At 30.2% G+C, this 23240-nt stretch overlaps 2 protein-coding genes across 2 annotated transcripts; both read left to right on the forward strand.

Moving 5' to 3' along the window:
• Positions 1–223: 223 nt before the first annotated feature.
• On the forward strand, positions 224–3498 carry LOC123884970 (probably inactive receptor-like protein kinase At2g46850). Its single transcript, XM_045934206.1, has 3 exons — positions 224–1099; positions 2079–2162; positions 2335–3498. The coding sequence occupies exons 1-3, from the start codon at positions 313–315 to the stop codon at positions 3405–3407; spliced, it is 1944 nt and encodes a 647-aa protein (XP_045790162.1). The 5' UTR covers positions 224–312; the 3' UTR covers positions 3408–3498.
• Positions 3499–4916: 1418 nt separating this feature from the next.
• LOC123884595 (soluble inorganic pyrophosphatase 1) lies at positions 4917–8512 on the forward strand. Its single transcript, XM_045933727.1, has 9 exons — positions 4917–5073; positions 5765–5894; positions 5988–6016; positions 6785–6850; positions 6939–7046; positions 7250–7315; positions 7403–7523; positions 7891–7972; positions 8318–8512. Exons 2-9 carry the CDS (start codon positions 5765–5767, stop codon positions 8358–8360), a joined length of 645 nt encoding a protein of 214 aa, XP_045789683.1. The 5' UTR covers positions 4917–5073; the 3' UTR covers positions 8361–8512.
• The last annotated feature ends 14728 nt before the right edge of the window (positions 8513–23240 follow it).

Raw genomic sequence — 23240 nt, forward strand, 5'->3', positions numbered from 1 at the left:
AGTGAATATTTTGCACCTATAATGAATAAACAAATATTAATCTTTTAAGACAATTTTTAAAGATTAATATGGACCAATTCAAAATCACTAATATAAATTGAAGATTTTCAATTTTGAAAATACCTTTTTTACCCTTCAACACTTCTCAATTTTCGATTACGTATGTATATATGTGCTTGTCTCTATACCTTCAACATTTTCTCACTATTCTATAGAACTCATTTACCATTATTATGCAATAAAAGGAAGTGTCATGAACACATTGTTTTTTCTTTAACACTACACTCAACAAGTTCTTTCACTAGCAACACAATGTTTAATGTTGTTGTCTTCATGACATCTTTTGTTACAATCATTTTTCAACTTCTTTTGTTCTTTCCTTTAACATCTTCCTTAGTTGAACCATCTTTGCTTCAAAAAAATTCATGCAATGAAACATGTGGAAAACTCCATATACCTTTTCCATTCTACATAAACAACACTTCATGTTCATCACTCTCAACTTCTTTCCACCTAACTTGTTCAAATTCATCCACCCTTTTGATCAAAATAGGTTCACAAAACTATCCCATTTTAGAATTCTTTTCAGATGGTTTATTAGTAGACTTTCCCGGAACATCATCATGTCGCCAATACAACGATTTGAATTCATTCGGCGAGAGGTTTTTCGATGGAAAAAACTACTTTGGTGTATCAGTTGATAATGTTGTTGGTCTATATGATTGTGAAGATTCTTCACTTTGTAAAGCTGATTGTGAAACAGTTAATCTTCCTGGTTGTGATGGAAGTGTTGGTGGTGGTTCTCTTGGATGTTGTTATCCACTTTCTGATCATACTATATGGCATATTGGTGAAGGTTTTTCTGTCTTTTCAAAATTTGGATGTAGGGGATTTTCTAGTTGGACTGTTTTAAGAGGTTCTTATTCAGGTAAAAGAGGGGTAAAATTGGAATTTGGTATTCCTAGGAACTTATCTAAGGAGATTTGTGCTAAGAATGCAGATATGGTGAATGCTACATCAATTAAAGGTGGTGTAAGATGTGTTTGTGAAGATGGATATGTTGGTGATGGTTTTGCTAATGGAACTGGATGCTTATTTTGTGAGTAGTTTTCACTTTTCATCATTATTTCGTTGCAAAAGAATTACGCCCTCTAGTCCTGAATATAAGAAAAAAATTGCTTTTTAGAATCATGGAATGATTGATTTATCTGGTCTACTTTTAGACGTATCGATCATTCCTTGAATCTAAAAAATATCTTATAATAAGAACTAGAGGGAGTATTTGATTTGTTTTGAAATTATAAATTTGCAATTATCATGATTTTGTTTGTTCTATCTTGGTCTTGTTTGGATAAACCACTTAATTAAGCACTTATCGTATAAGTACTTATGTATAGCTTGTTCAAAAAAAGTACTTATGTATAAGTTATTTCATATTGTTAACCTATTTTTTAAGTTATCATGGAGAGGTTAAGGAAATAGGATGGAAACAACTTATGGACATGTCATAAGTTGTTTTCGTAAGTTTTTCAAAATTGTCTTACAAGTGCTTATGTCGGTAGATAAGCTCAAAACCGTTATTTTCTCAAGTAGATATAGAAAGTTGTGAAAATGAAAATCACAGCATGGTTTCTCTTGTTCTTTTACAGTTTGACTTGAACTATTAAGGGGGAATTTCAAAGAGTTTATGCAAACTTATCTTATTATAGAAGCACTTAATCAAGTGTTTGGAAGAAGTTATGAAAATAGCTTATGATATGTTTGTGATTTCTATTCAGTTTATTTTCACAATCTCCTTAAATAAGCTTATGTAAAGGAATTATATAGTGTTTTCCCCCATTCTCTTTTCGATTGCATACATAGCAGATACATAAACACTTCTATAATACTGCTTAACTAAGTTGTTTATCCAAACGTCTCCTAAGTGGTAGACTAGTTTAGCATTGGATTAATTTTCAAATATGCAATTTCAATTCTTCATGACAATGTTAACAAACAGGCTTTTAAATTGCTTAATCTATGGTATCAGTCTCTATTAAGCTCTACATCTACTTTTGCTTAATGTATTTCCATTGCAGCATGTATCAAAAATGGAAAGGAAGCATATGGAAGTGATTGCTACATCAAAAGACATGATCAAAGAAAAATGGTCATCATTGCTGGTAAGTAGAATATCATTCTAAGCTGCTAATGATTATGCGGTTAAGAGACGTAGGCAAAATTGGCCGAACTCCATGGTCAAATCTTCTGTATTGTCTATTTGCGTTTTTCGTATATGTTTTCTTTTGAACTAGGGCCTATGTTCTAAAATCCTTCTACATAAATCTCATGCAGGAATCCTTTGTCCAATTCTTATTGTTGCATCCTTAGTTGCACTATTCTATCTTCTAAAAAGAAAACAAAAGCCAGGAATGTTCGATTCCGAACAAGCATATTACCACAACATTTCATTCCGAAAAGCATGTAGAACGCGACTTTTCAGCCACCATGAGCTAGAAGAAGCCACCAATGGTTTTGAAGATAGCCGAAAACTCATGCAATGCAATAACAGCACAATTTTTGCTGGTGTTATTGGTGATGGATCACATGTAGCTATACACAAGTTATCGAAATGCGAGAACGATAAAGATATGATGCAAGTCATGTCACAAATTGAAGTCCTATCTTCTATTGTGCATAGAAATGTTGCATCAATCATTGGTTGTTGCATTGATTCTAACTACATTCCTTTAGTTGTTTATGAATATCCTGCAAATGGTACCTTGGAGGATCATTTACACCAAAACAAAGGGCAAAAATGGCAAAAAAATGGTTTTTTAGATTGGTATAGAAGATTGAATATTGCAACAGAAATAGCTAGTACTATTGCATTGTTACATTATGATAAATCACCTCCAATATTTCATCATAACCTAAAGTCTAGTTGCATATTCCTAGATGATGATTTTTCAGTCAAGATTGCAGGATTTGGAATACTTAACTATGATCACATGAATTACGAAAATCGCGAACGCTTTCGCTTGTGCAAAAACGATGTCTATGACATAGGTGTGTTACTACTTGAGATAATCTATGGATCAAATCAAATGGACTCACCTACATTAGCCTTGAAGAAAATAAGAGACGGAAAGATTGAAGAAATCGTTGATCCGGTTCTTAATTATCACGAACAACCGCGGACATGTCAAGAACAGATACTTATCTTTGCTGATCTTGCAACAAGATGTTTGCTATTTAGTGGAGATGGAAAAATGGGAATGATTGATGTTGCTAGAGAATTGGTTCATTTGAGTAAAGATAGTGTTGATGGTGGAAATGTGACAGGACTTGTTCTTGAAGAAACATTCTCAAATTCAAGTCTTCTTCAAATGATATCTTTGTCTCCTGATTCTATGAATGTTCCTTGAATTTCAATATTCAATTATGTTTGTTAGCAAAAACTATGTGTGTGTGGATTAGAAATTTCCTACTATTGTACATTTGGTATGGATTATAAACTAAGATGTATAATTAAGCATGTGTATGTTGTTATATATATATATATATATATATTGACCTTTGTTGAGAATAGTAATTTTTTCTTAGAGTACTAATTAATTAGATTGTTAATTAGGTGATTAGCTAATTAATCATCTAATAGCTTTATATAAGAGCATCATTGATACTTATTTTACTATCTTTTATCAAAATGATTCCTTATGAGTTTTACTCAAATTCAATCTCTCAAAGCGTTTGTTGTTGGTTTTCTCCGAATTCTCTAAATCTTAACATAGTATCACCGCCTCGTTTGCAATCTCCAGGATACCGTTGGTCTTCCACTTCATCTACCGTACCGATACCGGAGAAATCTTCCATTGTGCATCACAAAGAAATCTTCACCGTATTTTTTGACCCCCCACCTATGGAAGCAAAGGCTTGGAATTATTTAGAGTGGTTATTTGCTAGTGGTAAACGCCATAAAAGATAGCTCTATCTAATGTAGTCAGGATCGATCCTCTACCTAGGATCGGTAGCTAGGCTGGTGACGAATTGTAAGCACGAGGGTCGTAGCATGATTCGTAAGATCCTACTTAATTGGAAAAATTGTAAGATGATTGAGCCACGTCATAGTGAAAATGTTTCTTCTTAGATTTAAATCAACACCAAGTGATCAATGGATTATCTTCCGCACGTGCAACGCATCACCACCGTGAAAAGTTATTCTCCATTTCCAGTACAACGTGCAAGCAATTTTGTCAAATAAAAAAACATATATACAGCTTAGACTCTACACATATCAAATTAAAAAACTATGATATATCATGATCGTGTACAGAAAGTGGAATAAAAATGGATTTAGAAACTAATTTTAATAATCTCTATAGGAGAACCTAACAGATCATCTTTAATAGTCTCCTCTTTCAATCATATTTTTCTATTCACAAAAATTGAACGCGAGATGTTTGATCTCCACAATTGCGATCGGAAGGAGGCTGCAATTACTGTCAGAATTGACCATCGAATCAAATTGAATGCGAGATTTTACTTAAGCGGACCTTGTTCAATTTCACTTGTAGGTAACACAATTACCAACAGGGGGTCCTTACTATTAATTTGCAACTATTTAATGTTAATATATATTGACAATAACCGAAAAGCTAAAGAAGATGAATTGGTTAACATATAAATCCATGCAATAACACTCTCACTTAAACTTTTGTTTACAAAACAGTACAAATAATTTACAAGAAAATCATTAATTTTTGTCACAAAAATAAATAATAATACTATATTAAAAAAAGAATTCACTCAATGAGTTCCAACATTTTTTTGAAAAGAATAAAAACTCTTGGCTTGGTAATTTTGTTTGGCTATAATTTGTCTTTTGAAAGTTCCAAAGAACATGTGGAGTTATAAGCTAGTTTGTCTCATTCACAAACACAAACACAAAGAGTGGTAAAATTTGACTAAGTCTGTTATTTCTTTGACTTTCTATATATATAAACATCACAAACACAAACCATTACACTTTTTCGGATCATTCCTCACTTTTGCACCTTTTCTCAATACTTTTTGCTTTTGGTGTTCTTCAAGGTTTGTTTTTTAGCGTTGTTAGTAATTTTTTTTTTCAATCATTTAATTTATTTTATATTTGCGATTTGATTTATATATCAAGTTATGATCTTTTCTGAATTTACTATCATGAGTAGAAACTAGAATGTCATTTTCAATTTTATTCTATTGGGTGGAATATTTTTTTTTCATTGATTAATTCTTGAATCATGAATAACCCATTTTTGGAATTCCTTTGATCTACCAATAATAATAAAATTTCATTGATTAGATGATCATAAAAAAGTCATTGACTTTTGGTGTATAAATTCATTTCTTTAAAATAGTTATAAATTTGGTATAGTGTTGGAATTTGAAATGAACTGTTGCGGTAAAGAATAACATATAATTGGATTATGATATGAATTATGATCAATGTTTTAAAATAGTTGAACCATGACTAAGGTCTTGCCAGTTCGATGTCCGATTCAGTTTTTAAAACATTGGTTGTAATGGACCATTATATTTAGGACAAATGTGACTGCAATTGTGGTCATGTTACAGTTACAAATGTCTCAAAAATCTTTGCGGACTACAATTTAGAATTATGTATGTACTAGGTTTTAAGAATATTCATTTTGGTCTTAAACAATTTTTCTTCTTATTGATTCATCACAAAATCATTTGTTTTTTAATTTTGTTCTTTTCTTTGTGTCATTTCATGTCTTTAAAGATGAGTAAAGAGAACGAGAACAGTCAAGAAGTACAAGAAAGTCGCCAAACTCCGCGCTTGAATGAAAGGATTCTGTCATCTTTGTCAAGGAGATCAGTTGCTGCTCATCCTTGGCATGATCTTGAAATTGGTATTGTTTTTGAACACATTTCTAAATTTGTTCTATTTACCTTGACTTTTGCATTGTCACATTCAATTTAGTATTCTTAATATTCTTGTGCAGGACCTGAAGCACCCAATATTTTCAATTGTGTAAGTCCACAACTTTGATCTGCATCTCTCCCATTAATACTTAATAGATTCTTGAACTTGATTAGTAACACTATCTTGTTGCACTATATTACATCGATCTAAGATATTATACCAAATTCGGATTCATGCAGTCGGCAATCGGTGGTCGTTGAATCGAGACCCAACATTTTAGATTTCATGTTCAATATTTTAGTTTTTTAAGAAATCAGATATGTGTTGAAATCCGGACTGTCCAATCTCAACCAAATGACTATTAATGTGCAGGGTCGGCCCAAGGGTCAAGCAACCCAAGCAAAGGCTTTAGGCCTCAAAATTTTGGGCATAAAAAAGGCCCGAAAACTTCAATTTAGAGGGCCAAGCAACCCAAGCAAGGGCTTTTGGCCTCAAATTTTTGGGCATAAAAAAGGCTCGAAAAGTTCAATTTAGTTAAAAATATATAAAATGATAAATTTTCATAGATATTTGTCAAGCTTAGTTGGTCAGAATAAGCGTCTCACATTCTTGTAGACTAAGGTTCAATTGATGGACTCTGCAAAATTTGACATTTTAAATTATTTTTATAAGCTTTGTGTTTTTATAAGGCCTCGGTAAATCGTTTTGCTTTAGGCCTCTAGGAGAGTCGGGCCGACCCTGCTAATGTGCCAACTCTGTGAATGCGAGGATTGTCGACTACAATGTAGACAATCTTAATTCCAATTCTTGCCCAAACAATTTCCACTGCATTATGTTGTTTCTTCTGCTTTTTCAATGGTTAGTTGCTACTTGCAGGTTGTAGAGATCACTAAAGGAAGTAAAGTTAAATATGAACTTGACAAAAAGACTGGAATGATTAAGGTATGAACCTATTGCCTTCATTTTGGAAAATTTGAAATGGACAAAACATTAACTTTGAATTTCTCTCTTTAATTCATCGAATCCTCAGGTTGATCGGATTCTGTATTCGTCAGTTGTTTATCCTCATAACTATGGTTTTATCCCTCGAACTCTTTGCGAAGACAATGATCCACTTGATGTCTTGGTTCTCATGCAGGTAAATTCTTACCTTGTCAAATTCATCCAAAATATACAAGAATCATTAGTTCCTAATAAATCACTATGTACAGCTATAATTTCGGAAAAAAATTAGATTATATCGAGGGAAATCACACTTTAATTTTGAATATTTATGCTTGAGCTATATATCAATCAAGAATTTTATCCATTAGTGAACTTTTTGAATTACTAATGTTGTAGGAACCTGTTCTTCCGGGTTGTTTCCTGCGAGCCCGGGCCATTGGACTGATGCCAATGATTGATCAGGTATTTCTTCGGATTTTAAGACAATAAACCAAATTCACGATTTTATTCCGACAGTTTACATAACAAATTTATATCATGCTTACACAGGGGGAGAAAGATGATAAAATCATCGCGGTATGCGCTGATGATCCAGAGTATAAGCACTATACTGACTATAAAGAACTTCAACCTCATCGCCTAATGGAGATTCGGCGCTTCTTTGAAGATTGTATCCTTTATAATCTTAATTCAACAAAAATGTTGCATAACAATCTCATTTGAAAACTGAACACACATTAAAGGCATTTTGGATTGACTTATTTGGCCAGTAGATAACCATTTGAGATTTTTGAGAGATCTTATTGTTACAAACTTATGACATGTCCATAAACTATTTTCAGCTTATTTCCATAAGCTCTCCAGGATAACTTACAAAAAACTGTTTATAGCTTAGTTGGAAATAATTTGACTTTATTTTATATTTTATTGTCGAAATAACTTCTGCATACACACTTATATGATTAACACTTACTTATTAACTAAGTAATTTATCCAAACAGAACCTAAGTTTTTGTGGTTCTTAACATATTGTTCAGACAAGAAAAATGAGAACAAGGAGGTAGCAGTTAATGAGTTTTTACCACCATCCACTGCTGTTGAAGCCATCCAACACTCAATGTAAGTATACATAAATCATTTCTTTCTTTTTCTTTCATGTATCTAATTAAAATTGGCTTTTAGAGAAAATAAATTATATTTTATGATTTATGATCAAAAAGGTAATATACCATTATCTATATAACTAAAATATTGTACCATCTATAATGTTCATCATTTAACCTCAATGTTGTGATAACTTATGTATGATTTGGTCCATAAGTCCTAGTTCAACTGGCGATTACAATATTGCTAGGTTGGACGCCGTGACTTGGATTCGAAACTAGAACCTCGTAGTTTGTGTGTGAATTTCAGTACTTGTCACTTTGTATATCGATAGAAAAACTTATCTATGATTTGGTGCAGGGATCTTTATGCTGAGTATATTCTGCATACATTGAGGAGATAGACAAGAATATTATTCATCAATCTGAATAAGCTGCAGCACTATAGAAAGTTTTTGAATATATTTTGATGATAATTTATTGTATTTTTTGTATTGAGTTGGATATTATACGATTTGTTTCATATGAATTTAATGTAAAATCTATTTTGATTGAATTTTTTTTTTCTTATATTCCTTATTAAGTAGCCTAAATCTTGAGGCATTACAAATTTACAATGTATTGTTCCTGTGATAACGTATGAATTTATCACTTTAGTGTCTCTCTTGTATCAATTTTAGTGTTAAATATATTTTGACTCCTATGAAATTTTGAAATTTCACTTTTAATTCTTATAAACATTTTCTTGAACTTTAATTCTACAAAATTAACCTGCAAGTAGTTTTAGTTTTTGCCGTTAAGTTGGCTTAAATATTTTAATAATTTTTTGAAGACATGTTAAAATATTATAAAAAATTCTTACACATAAAAGGAATTCAAAATTTAATTTTTAGTCTAAATTTCCATTACTTCAATCTTGAGTTTTTTTATTTAAAATATTCATATTTAATATTCCCATGTTCAAAATTCATTCAAAAAGATAAATTTAAAAGTTTAAGCAACAATATTGGCTTATTATTAGAAATCAATTATGTTGATAGTGATATTTCAGAAGACTAAAACTGTCAAATATTTTGACATTGTATGGAGATAAAAAATATAGTTAATCCTAAAATTTATTTTAGAAATGCTAGAAGGGAATTTTCACCTCCGCAATATCATTTTGGATGTACAAATTTAGAAGAAATTAGAAGAAAAAAAAAATTGATTATATGTGTAATTAAGTATACTTCTAGACATTTGTCAAAAAAAAAAAGTATGCATTTTTTTGTTACTATGTTATATGTACGAAGATTCTATAATTGAAGCGGCGATTAATCTCTACCGAAGAACTTATAGACTATCGGAGGATGAGAGGAATTTTGAGCAATGCAGGGCCATGGATGAGCTGCACGCCTGCATCGGTTCACAATATTAAGAATTTAGATAAATAGCTAAAGCTCTCATTAGTTAGTTAGAGTTTATATGAGTTTGTAATAGTTTGTTAGGTGGTTAGTTAGTTAACCCCTAAATTGCTGTATATAAGAGCCACAATTGTACTTTTTTTCATCATCTTTTATCAAATATGAATTCTTATGATTTTACTATCTTGAAGACTTTCTAAAATTTTCTTAATTTTCCGCGAACCATGGAAATCTTAACACATAATGTAAACCATCGTAAAAAAATTCACAATAAAAGCCATTACATTGTTAGTTGTTTCAGTCGCTTCCTCGTTTTCTACTCACACCTCCTTTTTGGTCCATCAACCCACCTGCCATGGATAGGTCCAATTGCAAATGTTGTAATTCGTAAAGTTCATTTCACAAGTTGGTGGGCTGACCAGTCCAAGTTAGGATTTTAAATCTCAAAATCTAAGGGAAAAAAATGTTTCAATTTTATTATTAGTTCATGTCACAATGAACCATGAATTGGTTTCACCGATAACAGTCTTTTTTCTCTTAAGCATATAGTCAAGAGTTCTAAAGACAGAGGTTCTGCAACAGAAATAAATCATTATTAACAACATTAAAAATTTCGTATCAGTATTATAGTAACCCAAAAAAAGTTCATGTTGCATCCATGACTTACCTTATATTTGTACAACCCTGCCTCTCATACATATTACCCACATAAAGTATTACTGTTAAGCTTATTAAACACTAATTTTTTTTTTGCTTAATTAGTAAAATGGTCCCTTAAAGATATTTTTGGTTTCATATTGGTCCCTTAAAGAAAAAAAGGTCCAAATAGGTCCGTTAAAGAAAAAAAAGTCCGAATAGGTCCCTTAAAGACATCTCCGTTAATCAGTTTGGTCCCTAAAAAGAGGTCTAAATAGGACCAAACTGATTAACGGAGATGTCTTTAAGGGACCTATTCGGACTTTTTCTTCTTTAAGGGACCTATTTGGACCTTTTTTTCTTTAAGGGACTAATCTGAAACCAAAAATGTCTTTAAGGGACCATTTTACTAATTAAGCCTTTTTTTTTCAAGTGGCTAAAAAATAGACCTTAAAAATGAATAAGTGAAGTGTCCGGGGTTCCAATCCCGACTCCTACACATAAAATGCGATGTGTTTGCCAACAGATCTAAGCTTATGGGAAAACTTATTAAACACTACTCTATAAAATTAATAAACATCACTTAAAGGCGAATCATTAGAAAAATTCTAAATGCAAATTCCGACTAAAATGATGGCTAATGCTACGGTGGACCACCTTCACAAGTGGTCCACCGTGGATAAGTGGTCTACCGAATATGAATTTTATAAAATTCACTGTTGGATTGAAATTTTATATCGTATAGATCATCCATAAATTTTTTAAAATTTTTTGAAAATCATTTGATATGTTATTGAGACCCATCAAGATTTACGTTATTTAATAAACCGTTAATTTTGATGTGTCTCAATAACATATCAAATGATTTTCAATCTTTCTAAATTTTTCTATGGATGATCTATATGATATAAACATTCAATCCAACGGTGAATTTTGTAAAATTCGTATTCGTTATAATGTTATTCATGACTGGTCCACCATAGACCACTTGATGAAGTGGTCCATATTAGAATTTACCCTAAAATAATAGTTTCACATTCTCTTAGAAACATGAGAGATAAGAGGGAAAAGAATCTTAGGAGAAGTTTTACATGAACACAAATATTTAGGCATAAAATTTAGCAACACACCCTCTCATAAAAAAAAAATTAAAAGCCAATTGATATTACTTTATTTTTTTTCTCTTTTATTGTTTTTATTGTGAATGTGTCTACAAAAGAATTATTTGGACTTGTGATGATATTAATATATGTATTTTTGGAACCTTAGACAGCAGTTAGGATTTGCCATATATATGATGATAAAGACAGTACTGTAGAAAGTAGTGAAATGGAATCAAATTCACAAGAAACCATGCATGAAAGAATAAAATCTTTATAAGAAAGCACTATGGAAGATGCAATTGAATTCATGCATATGATGCTACAGAAACCAGCCGCTAAATGAGGGACCCCTTAGTTCTTTGTTTTTAATTGGGAAGGAACTTTGCGTCAAGGAACTAGACACCTTCAATTTGAAATTTTCTCATCCCACCCACTCACTTTCTCGCCTATTCTCCTAGCGTGCAAAAAAATTCGGAAAATACATTTCGAACTGTTTTTTTTGTATAAAATTTACACTATAAAAATTTAGAAAACATTTTCCGAATTGCTACGAAAATAGGGGAGAAAGTGAGTGGATGAGCTGAGAAAATTTCCTTCAATTTTATGGCTATTGGAAAGATTCCAACGTCAAAATGTGAATACAAAACTCACAGTCACAACAAGTCACAAGCCAAACTTCAAGAGGCCCAAAAAGTGATAAAGAATAATAACAAAAAAACAAATTAATTCATTAAAAAAAGACTAATGGGAAAATAATAATTTTGATCTCAAAAATGTAATTCGGTTAACTCTTGGTGCTCCTTTATAAACAAAATTGACCAAAGAAAAATATTTTGGATAACTAAATTGACTACTTGAAAATAAATTCTAGAACATAATGACTGATAAAAGAGATATTGGTGGATGCATTTGTAATTACGACATATTATATTCAAAGACTAATGAGATAATAAATTAGTATACTTTTAAGGACTAAAGTGACGGTATGTCTAAAAAAATATATGGAATTGTTGTAGGAGAGTTTAGGGAATATGAGAGAAATAACATGTCAAATGTTGCAGGGTCACAAGAGAGAGATGCTATGCCTTCTTCCAAAATTTTAAAACATTAGATTTGCGCGTAACCTCTCTTATAAGCCTAATATTCTTCCAATTCATCATCAATGTGAAACTTAACCACTTATACTTGAAATCGAACAATCTCTCATCAAGTTTGAGTTTCTACATATTCTTTAGTTAATCCACATCCTGAATCTACTCCCTCTCCCTCACTAAGTCGAACCACAAATTCGAAACTACTTGGTGGAGAATTCAGGAGAGCGCAAAAGAAACAACGGGTCAAATGCCCCAAAACTAAAAGAGATATGAAGACATCACATTTTTACTTAAAACCTTAAAGTATTAGGTCAATAAATCACTTCTCTCGTAAATCTAACACTCTTCCCATTTATAATAAAATTTAAACTTTAATTTACAATATCGTAGGAGTCTAACTCTTTTCACTATAGCAAACACCATTGATTTTGTGCTCTAGTCAAAATTTAGAGACTAATTAATCATTTGAGGTATTGAAATATATTTAAAGATTTGACATTTTTCCTATATATGATATTGGAATTTTGAAAGGTCATGTGAATCATGCATTGAGTTTTGATGGCATAAAATCGGAATAAAGTCTTAGATCATCATCAGGTGGTCGGCATTCTGCCCTCCTGCCCTGCTGCACACATCAGGCAGAGTCACACTTTCCTCACCAAATTCTTTGCATACCTTTCTCTATATGCTTCAATATCATCCACACACTCACCTTACAAAATCAATGTTGGAGAACATTACTATATTCACATACATCAATATTTATTATTCCTAAATCTTTTTTTCTTTTTTATTGAATGGCATTATTCCTAAATCCTAACTTTCACCCACCTCCATTCATTTTTTTCTTTTCCTCTTTTCTTTTTGTTTGTCTTTATTTTACCTGCAAATAAATTAAATCAACAATACACATACACAATACAACACTTTTTATGTTCTTTTGTTCTTGGTCGGTGATACAAACATTCTCTTTCAATGTTCTTTATCCTTATATTTTTTGTCACACGTACACCAAATTAAATATAGCTTCTTTTCTTTATAGTATTTTATTTAAAACATATAAAAATACTAGTACTATATATTAGTAAATATTGTAACCAATTTAAAATGTATATTTTTAAATTCTATAAAATAAACTAAAAAGTATTTGGTCGCCTACCTCCCTGTACAGATCATAACAACTAGCAGCAACACAGGTAATTGGGGTCCAATTAATGATATATCTGCCATAATGATTCAATAATATTTTTTTTTTACCATGATATGAAATTTCTATTACCGTTAATTTTCATCGGAAAATCTTTGGAGCGTGCAAAGTGGGTTTATCGCTTCCAATTAAAATTTCTCCATACAATTGAACTTCTAACCACATATTTACAGAAACCAGGAATCTTATCACTTGAATAATTTTATTGTTGGTATATAGTTCAATAATTTAGTGTATAATATTAAAAAATGTTAAAGTAATGTATATTATAGTTGTATAGACCTACTAATGACTTTTTTTTTAAAAGGGCTATACTAATTAATTTTTTAAAGAGTATAGTGGGCAATTTCACAGTACTGCATACTAAATTCTATTGTGGTGGCAATTTAATAATTGAGTTTAATAGTTGTTTTATTTTTTATACTAAAATTGAGTTTCATAAATAGATAACTACTTTCTTTTGCGATGACAAATATGTTGGGTTATGAGGAAAGTCTAGGATTGAAATCATCAATATTGGGTCAACAATAGTCATATAAATGAGCTGAACATCTTTAAAGTGTATAATCTCTACTTTTCTATTTAATGTGAAACTTAGGGTCTGTTTGGCAAAAATAAGCTATAAGCTAGTTAATAGCTGAAAAGCTAGCTTATAGCTGATAGCTGAAAAGCTAGCTAATTGAAATGAAAATGTTCGGTAAAATTAGCTTTTGAAGTGGTTAATAAATATAAAATGACATAATTGATAGTGGATAGTTTATTTTTTAGAGTGGGTAGTTATTAAATTAAAGGGTAAAAATGGAATAAAGTGTAAAAAGCTATAAGCTATAAGCTCAAACGCTACTTGAAATAGCATCTGGAAAAAAGTTATAAGCTAGAAAAAAAAGTTTATTACCAAACACCTCTAATTATTTGAAACAAGCTTATAAGCTCATAGAATAAGCTATAAGCTAGCTTATTTGTGTTACCAAACACACCCTTAATCTACCTCACACTTTTCACATCAATCTCCCAATAAGGTGAGTCATTCAATTCATTCCATTATCGTCGAACCAGACTTTGATACCACTATTGGGTTGTGGGGAAGCTCGGGGGATCATTCACATTGAGTTGGAAACCACATATTTATCCAAAATATTAAAATATTAAATTTATGGATCATTTCATTTATAAAGTGTTCAACTTTTCTGAGAAATTTAATTCACTAACAAAATATTAGTATATATATTGTATTCATATTATGTTGTAGTTGGAGATAGACCCTAAACCTCTTTATAATCATATTCCTTAACACATCTGACCTTATTAAAATCGGTAATTTATAAGTCATAATTACTAAATTGATAATGTCAATTTTGATGTCTTTATCTAAAACCTTATATACTCATAGGTGTATATGTATGTGTATGAATTTTAACGTGCTTTTCACTTCATCGGTAAGAGTTTGGCATAATGAGTTATCTAACCCATTTAGGACTGGTCCAAATATTGAGCTTGGGTTGCATCAAACTGAGCTAAAAAAATCATGTTTTAATTTGCGCTTTAAAACACTATCAATGCACTATGAAAGTGGTTTTTTTTTTTTTTTAAGCAAGCACTATGAAAGTGGCTTGGTGGTAGACTTGTAGTTCAGCCTGTCATATGTTTTTTTCTAAAAGAAAATTGGAAATATTAAATAGACCAACAAAGTTTCTTATAAACATTATCTAACATAACACAATTTTTCAAAACAACACATTATTCAAACATTTTTGTAAGGTTTTCTTAGTTAGTTGGGCTATATGGACTACTCGTGATTCATGTCATGTGAGTTAATCTATCTATAACTTAAGAGTTATATATATATATATATAGGGGAGAGATCAAATTACACCGGTGTAATATTTGAGTAATGTTACACCGCTTAATAACGCTTTAACGAATACAAATTTTACAAAATCCACCGTTGGATTGAAAGCTTATATCGTATAGATCATCCATGTTAAATTTTACAAAAATCTAAAATTGTTGGATATGTTATTGAGACCGATGAAGATTAATGGTTTATGCGTTTTTATTGAATACCGTTAATCTTGATCTATCTCAAAAACATATCAAACGATTTTAGATTTTTATACAATTCAACATAGATGATCTATACGATATAAGCTTTCAATCCAACGGTGGATTTTGTAAAATTTGTATTTGTTAAAGCGTTATTGAGCGGTGTAACATTACTCAAATGTTACACCGGTGTAATTTGATCCCTCCCCTATATATATATATATATATATATATATATATATATATATATATATATATATATATATATATATATATATATATTATATGAACACGTTTCTATGGACAAAAATACGACATCTATATTCTGCCTCTCTATGTGCACAATTCTCAAGACGTGCAAAAGTATTAAAAAATAAAAAAAGGGCACAAATAAGTAGGTTTATTGTATTTTTGTTTGAAAATTTGTGTTGAAATAACATTTTTCATAATTTAAATAGATTGTTTCAGATTAGGTTAAAATATTTCGAAAAAATATCAAGCCGACATTTAAGACCCTAACTCCTATCGGATTTGGTGGATCAATTCATACAAATTTCTCCAAATCACGGTCCGTATGTGCATCTACAAACTGAGTTGTACTTATGAGACTAACATGTTTAATTACTTTTCTCTATTAGCATACATGCAGTCATAGCTGAATTGGTTAAAATCAAATGAGATTTTCACTTTTTTTTTTTTGAAAGAATTTCAGGACTTGATGTGCCAGCATGCATACAAGTGAAGAGAGTGACATATGTATAGCTGTACACAGATGATAAGCAATTAAGTGATATGTATGATATGTATGAACACAGACCATGATATGATTAATGCAGTATATTAAAAAGCAAATTAATTAAATGCAAAGTTGCAAGAAAGAAATCAAATTAAAGGGACAACATATATACAAGTCAGCAATTACAGCTTGGCAGATATTTATCCCTCATAAGTCATAATTATTATTCTCATACAATTTTTGCAGTTGAAAGCAACAAAAGAAAGAAACACCAAAGCAACACATGCATGCTCACAATGCAACAATACATGAATAAATGAAAGAAGAAGAAGCTAGCTATAGCATCTAGCTAAAGGCCACACAAATTGGAAAGTGACCTAACAGCAAGATATAATAAACTCAACGGTTTTCTCAGAGTGCAGTAGTGTGTGTATAGTAATATGTAGTGTGGGGCTAGGTTTTCATGGAAAGATATAAAGAGATGAATCTAAGAAGAAAAGGGTGTTTTGTTAAAACTGTTAATTACATATGCTTCTACAGCTATCTAGTTGGCTAGTTTTGGCCCCTTTTTTTTGTGTGTACCTTTTGCATGGTTTTCTAGTTTCCACCATACTGTGTCTCTTACATTTAGTTAGAAATGGAATTAATTGGTAAGCTCACAACAACCAAATAAAGTTTCTTTTTCCAGCAATCTGGTTATATTTTTTATTTTTATTTATTTTTATTTTTATGATATCTCTTTATACAACATTGTGGTCCCCAACTTGTGGTCACATATTCCTAATGGTGATGATGTGGAAAGAATTAAGAAGTTTTAGATTATTAAGCATGTAGTTTTATATATATTTGTCATTTAAAAAATTAGAGGTTCAACTACCGGTAAAGATTTGGAATTGTTGCGTTCCTTCTGAAGTTATATATTGTCTTTTCTTGGTAGTTGCTGTAAAATAGGATTTTTATTTGCTACATTCTTTTCTAGCGTAAGATTAATGTTGATCCTAATGTTCCTCTACCATAAACTGCTATAATGCTTCTTTTAAACATGCGTGTTTTCTCGTTGAATTCTTGGTTGGGTGCTATGGTTCAAGTTGTGGACCACCATCTAGGGTGGTGTTAAAGGTCGCAAGCGTGCTGGTCGGTCGTTGAATTCTTCGAAGTGCTTTGGTTGCTTTTGGTTTATGTCGCGGCATTGTTGTGTTGCTCGAAAGGGCAAGGTTTAGCGATTTGATTCTTTTTAGAGGTGTTTGTTCTTGTTACCATGTTGGTGGTCAAGATCTCCCGCCTTTCCTATATGGGGGGTGTAGGTGTTGGTAGTATATATATGACGTTATCTCGTTCCCAGATTCTTTGAAATCTAACGCGTCAGAGCCTTTTAATATTTGCATATCATCATCGATTTTAGCCTGTAATTCACTGTCGTCATCATTCTCGAGTTTGACATTAGACATAGTGGCTCGAGAAAGTCATCTACTTGATGATCGGTCCATTCACAAGTTATAATACTTCTTATCAATGTTAGGTTGAACTAGAGGTTGTACACTTGGGTTATGTTTGCATTCATTATGGGTTTTCCAACAATTTGTGTGGTGTCATTGGGTTAGGTTTTATGTCCCTAAATTTTACTTTGCATTGCAATTTTTTCTTTCTTTATATATTATATTATAATGAGAATATGATAGACGACGAGGGTCATTTGACATGTCAATCTAGTTGGCATGTCTAAAGATCCTTAGATGTCCACTATTCACTTAATTTATCTAAAAAAAAATATAATAAATATGATAATATGCTTATCAAAATATAAGAGTACACACAAGATAAAATAAAGCATTATTGATGTGTTAAACTCAAAAACATAATAAATATGATAATATGCTTATCAAAATATAAGAGTACACACAAGATAAAATAAAATTTTAGTTTTTTTCTTCAAATATTTTTATATTGATGCGGGCTATGGCCTACCCATAGCCCATACGGGAAAAGATATTTTTTTATTAGGTTTTTACAGGTCGGGCTATAAAGCCCTCAAGAATTCAGCCTTAAATTATTCTGGTCCTTATTATAAGAAAATGTTTGTTTTTTAGGTTCATAGAATGTTTGATGTATCTAATCTATATTATGGACCAAATATATTAAATATTCAACCTAAAAAGCAAATATTTTCTATAATATATAAAGATCAGAGGGAGTAAGTTTGAGCCTTATATTTTAGTGTGATTAGCTGACTAGCCCATATGGGCTAGCCTATTCTAACAGCTCTACATCCATCTAAATATTTATGATGTTTTCTCTTCCGACCCCCCGTGATTTTTTTATACCCCAATATTCCAATTTTGCCCTTACAAAAAAATTCGATTCGCATAAACCGAATTTTTTCTAGTGCAAATTCAGAGTAAATTTCGGTTTTTAGAAACCAAATTTTTTTTTCAAGGCAAAAAAAATAATTCGGTTTTTAGAAACCGAATTTATTTGTAAGAACAAAATTGGAAATTCATGGGATATAAAAGAAACATGGGGTTGGAAGAGAAAACATCAATATTCATCCATGAAGTAAAAAAATTTGGATTGGATTCAATTGATCCATTTAAATATACAGATGAATCCAATACATCCAATATATTTTAGAGATCAAATAGAACATTACGTACCTTTTATTTTTTTTTAAAAATCAATAGATCATTATTTAGTGGTTATTTATTTATTATTAATAATAGATATTTTTTATATTTTGATAGTAAAATATATTTATATAAAGATAAAATAAAAATAATTAATTGTGCTGACCATAAAACAATTTGTGAAGAAAAAACTAATTTTAAATTAATATATTAAAATCTGAACAAATCATAAAACGACAGGAAAAAAATAAAAATAAAACTGAGAAAAGAAATCATAAAAAACACCTGATTTTTTAAAAAAATTTTGCGCTTAAAAATTTATAAATAATTTCTCTTATATTAATAAATTATAAATTTTTGTGGGAGAGGTTCTTATATGATAAATAGGAATACAAAATACCGTTGAAAAATTTGAAAATACAAAAGAGTTGTTTAAAAATAGGGACCAAAATAATTTAAGATATATAAATTCTAATTAATAAAATTTTCAAAAATACTATTTTACACGGGGTAAATTAATTCTAACTGATATATAAATTTTAATTATCATATACGGGATAAATTATCACTGATAAAAAATTTAAAATAATTATCATACGTGAGACAAGTTCTTACTTATAAAAATTTAAAAAAAAAAACAATTTTACACGGGGTAAATTCTAATTGATATATAGATTATAACTATCATATACATGATAAATTATCACTGATAAAATATTCAAAATAATTATCATATGTGAGACAAGTTCTAACTATTTTATTTTTAAAAAAAAAAACTATTTTACACGGGGTAAATTATAATTTTGGACCAACCCTTGGTCTGATGACACTAATTTTGGAATGCAATGCAACATTTATACTTCTACGACAAGTATAAAGAAAGGGGAATATGAAAAACATATCGCTGATAAGTGGTACGATTTTAAGATTCGACATAGACCAAGGAACTCAATGTCCATATTGAATGTAAGGATTAATATCATCTAACATGTGCTGTGTAATGTTCCTGCATCCTTTTGCTATCAAAAACTAATCTAACTTTAACTTAGCTGTTTTGAATTCCTAATATTTGAAATCCCTTTTGAACTTAATCAACTGCTCAATATGTATAATATTGTATCTTATTGTGAGATGAACTTCTTATTATGAATATAATGTATTTGACTATCAAGTTTGAAAATGATGGAGAACTTTTGTCGTCTCAACAACAACAAAAAAAATGTTGTTTTCATGAACGAATGTCTACTTAATGAAAATCTTCTGCATTGTTTGGAATGACCGTCTTAATGTAATCTTTTATTTTGTTAATTTTTTTTATTTTAATTAGCAAAGTATAACTTCAAAAAATATCGGCATAACTATCGCACGGGTCTATTACTAGTTAGTATACATTTTTTTAGCAATTGATATTTTTTTCTATATAAATTTTAACCCTTCAATTAGAGGAATAAAAAAAAAAGATAATAAGCATACTTGACTATACTACTTCGTTTGAATTTAATTTCTCTTTTATATTTTATTTTTTTTATAAGCAAAAATTTGAATTATATTATAAAGAATACAAGGAGTATTCAACCCTTACAATTCAAAGAAGCACCATTATATGCTTTGAATACAAACTAGAGGATCATTACACCAATTAGGGAAAGTAAAAGATGTTGATTTTTTAATTCGACTGATATACCAAAATCAAAAAATATACTTTATTTGATCCACGATGTCATTTGCATATGTTTCGTAGCACATGACTTTTACAAACTTTCGTCAAAAAAAAAAAATTCACAAACCGGTATAAATTGCCTTTATAAAAAATATATGGTATTTGTACCAAAAAATTAATGCGGTATAATCATGTAACTTAAGTTTATTTTATAGTTATCAGAGATATTATTTCATAGTGTCTAAATTTTTAAATCTAAAATTTCTCACTTTTTCATACTAATTAAGTGTTTATATACTAAATTACTTGAAAAATGGTATAAATTACTCTAAATAGAAAAATATTAGGTGATGGAATTAGAATTTGTTTATTAAAAAGCCTGAAAAGCAAAGGCCTAGCTAGTAGTAGAACAATTAAGTGGGAATATCTAGCCCATTGGTGTAATCACAAAAAACACCACCCCCCACCCAAACAACAAGAAGGGAATAGAACAAAAGATTAACCAAGATCATCAAGATCATGAACATGCTCTATATTGTCATTATTATAGCAGACATTCATTTACATATAATCAACTTTATTTTTAAAAAATTTAATTTCCATGTACCGTATGTAAAAAAATTACACTGTCAGTGTACTACAACTAATTATGTGTGTAATTTTAAATGTGGTAATAATAATATTTAAATTTTTAAATTATCTAATGGTTATAATTGATTAATACTATATAGTATATAAATCTAAGTGAAAATATATTATATTATATAGTATACATATATTTTTTATAATTAAAGTATTTTTTTATGTAAATGTATAAATTAATTCCTCAAAATAACTGAGATTCATCAAAGAGACTGACCTCTCCCAATAATTTTTTTTCATATCTTTGACCAAGGATCAAACTTAAGATGAAAACATTATATCTATACCTATACATAAAGAGAATACAAAAAATATTGGTGTGGACTTTTCATAATACCAACAATATCCTTGACTCTTTTTAGCAGCAAATTTTTTTTATTAACGAACTCACCATAAAATAAGACATTTTTTTTTAGAAGTTTTTTTAACAGAATCATCATAACATAATACATGTTTTTTTAAACATAAATTTACATAATAGACACCGATAGTAACGGAACGCGTCTGTCTAATGGCTAGTTTTAAATATTATTTGTGGGCACCAAACCAACAATATAAGTGAAGTTAGTGTGTGCACTTATAAGCCCACCCTACTACCATTGAGTAAGGCCGAAAGAGAAGGGAGGCCAACTCATAAAGCTGTTAAAGAGAGGGATTTGGACTGTATATATTGTACTGTTGGGGGGTGTAGGTAGGACTATATCTATATAGGAGGAGAAGTGGTGGTCCTATAACTACAAATGCTATATATGCATGTAGCTCATGCTGTAGCTATATTTGTGAAGACAACAGTTTCCCCGTACCCTTAATTATTGTCATCCATACCATACTGTTACACAACTCACGTCTCTTGTGGAAGGAAACATTTATTACATCTTCAAAATTAATTGGCTTTAATGCAGTTTTGATCCTCCTATTTTGAAAAATTTGAACTTTTGATCCCTCTATTTTAAAACTCAGCACTTTTGATCCCCCTATTTTAGTTTTTTGTTAGTTTTAGTCCCCCACCTCAATTTGGTCAAACTTTTGCTAATGTGTCATGCTCACTGATGACGTGGCATTGTACATGTGGACAAATTGCTATGATGATGTCAGAAAAATTGGTGACACACAATATTTGACCTATAGAGATGCATGTTTTGCAATGAGATTCCTTAAAGATGATCATGTTTACATAACTGCAATCAAAGAAACAAAAGATTGGGGCTCGGGACACTATCTAAGAAAATTGTTTGTCCACATGTACAATGCCACGTCATCAGTGAGCACGACACATAAGCAAAAGTTTGACCAAATTGAGGTGGGGGACTAAAACTAACAAAAAACTAAAATAGGGGGATCAAAAGTGCTGAGTTTTAAAATAGGGGGATTAAAAGTTCAGGTTTTTCAAAATATATTAAATCAAAACTGCATTAAAGCCAAATTAATTTTATACCACTCATTTTTAAACAAGGTTTTCTCTATACATTATTGTAGAATTAATCTCTCAAAGTCAACAACTTGTTAATAAGCTAAGTTACTAAGTAATGTTTATATGAGAAATACTTATTTGGACACAATTTTATATATAAATTATTTCGACACACGTAAAATTTATTTCATTTAATTATTTATAAAATTATATTATTTCTTTTTTCTACTTTTTCTTATTTATGTGTGAGTGTCTAAACATTATACTAATATCTTTACGTTCAAGTAAGACTTTCTTTTTATGTATATGTGACATATTTGCAATCGCACTCTCTAATGGTTAAGTTAAGGCTAACTCATAATTATTTGATTTTTTTTTTTTAGTTTGAATTGGATTTTTTTTTCCTGATGTGGGGTTTCATTTCTAGGGTCCTGATTTTGTTTGTTGTTAGCTAAAAGAAAGAAGGGTGACGGTTGGCGGCACCACCTTCTCCTCAATAGGTATATAGGTCCTTAGCATATGGAATATGTGTATCATTTCATATGTGACATTTCCTAGAAAATTCTTTGGCAAAGTTATGTAGTTCAATGCTAACAAAAGGAGAAATTAAAATCAAAATATTTAAATTTGTAACAATTGTGTCATATCAACCACCAACCATTAAACATAAAAGATACATAAAATTATAAAGATAAGATGAGATTTGCTATTTTTCTTCTTCTTTTGAA

Source organism: Trifolium pratense, linkage group LG5 (assembly GCF_020283565.1).
Source record: "Trifolium pratense cultivar HEN17-A07 linkage group LG5, ARS_RC_1.1, whole genome shotgun sequence".
In the NCBI taxonomy this organism is placed as follows: Eukaryota; Viridiplantae; Streptophyta; class Magnoliopsida; order Fabales; family Fabaceae; genus Trifolium; species Trifolium pratense.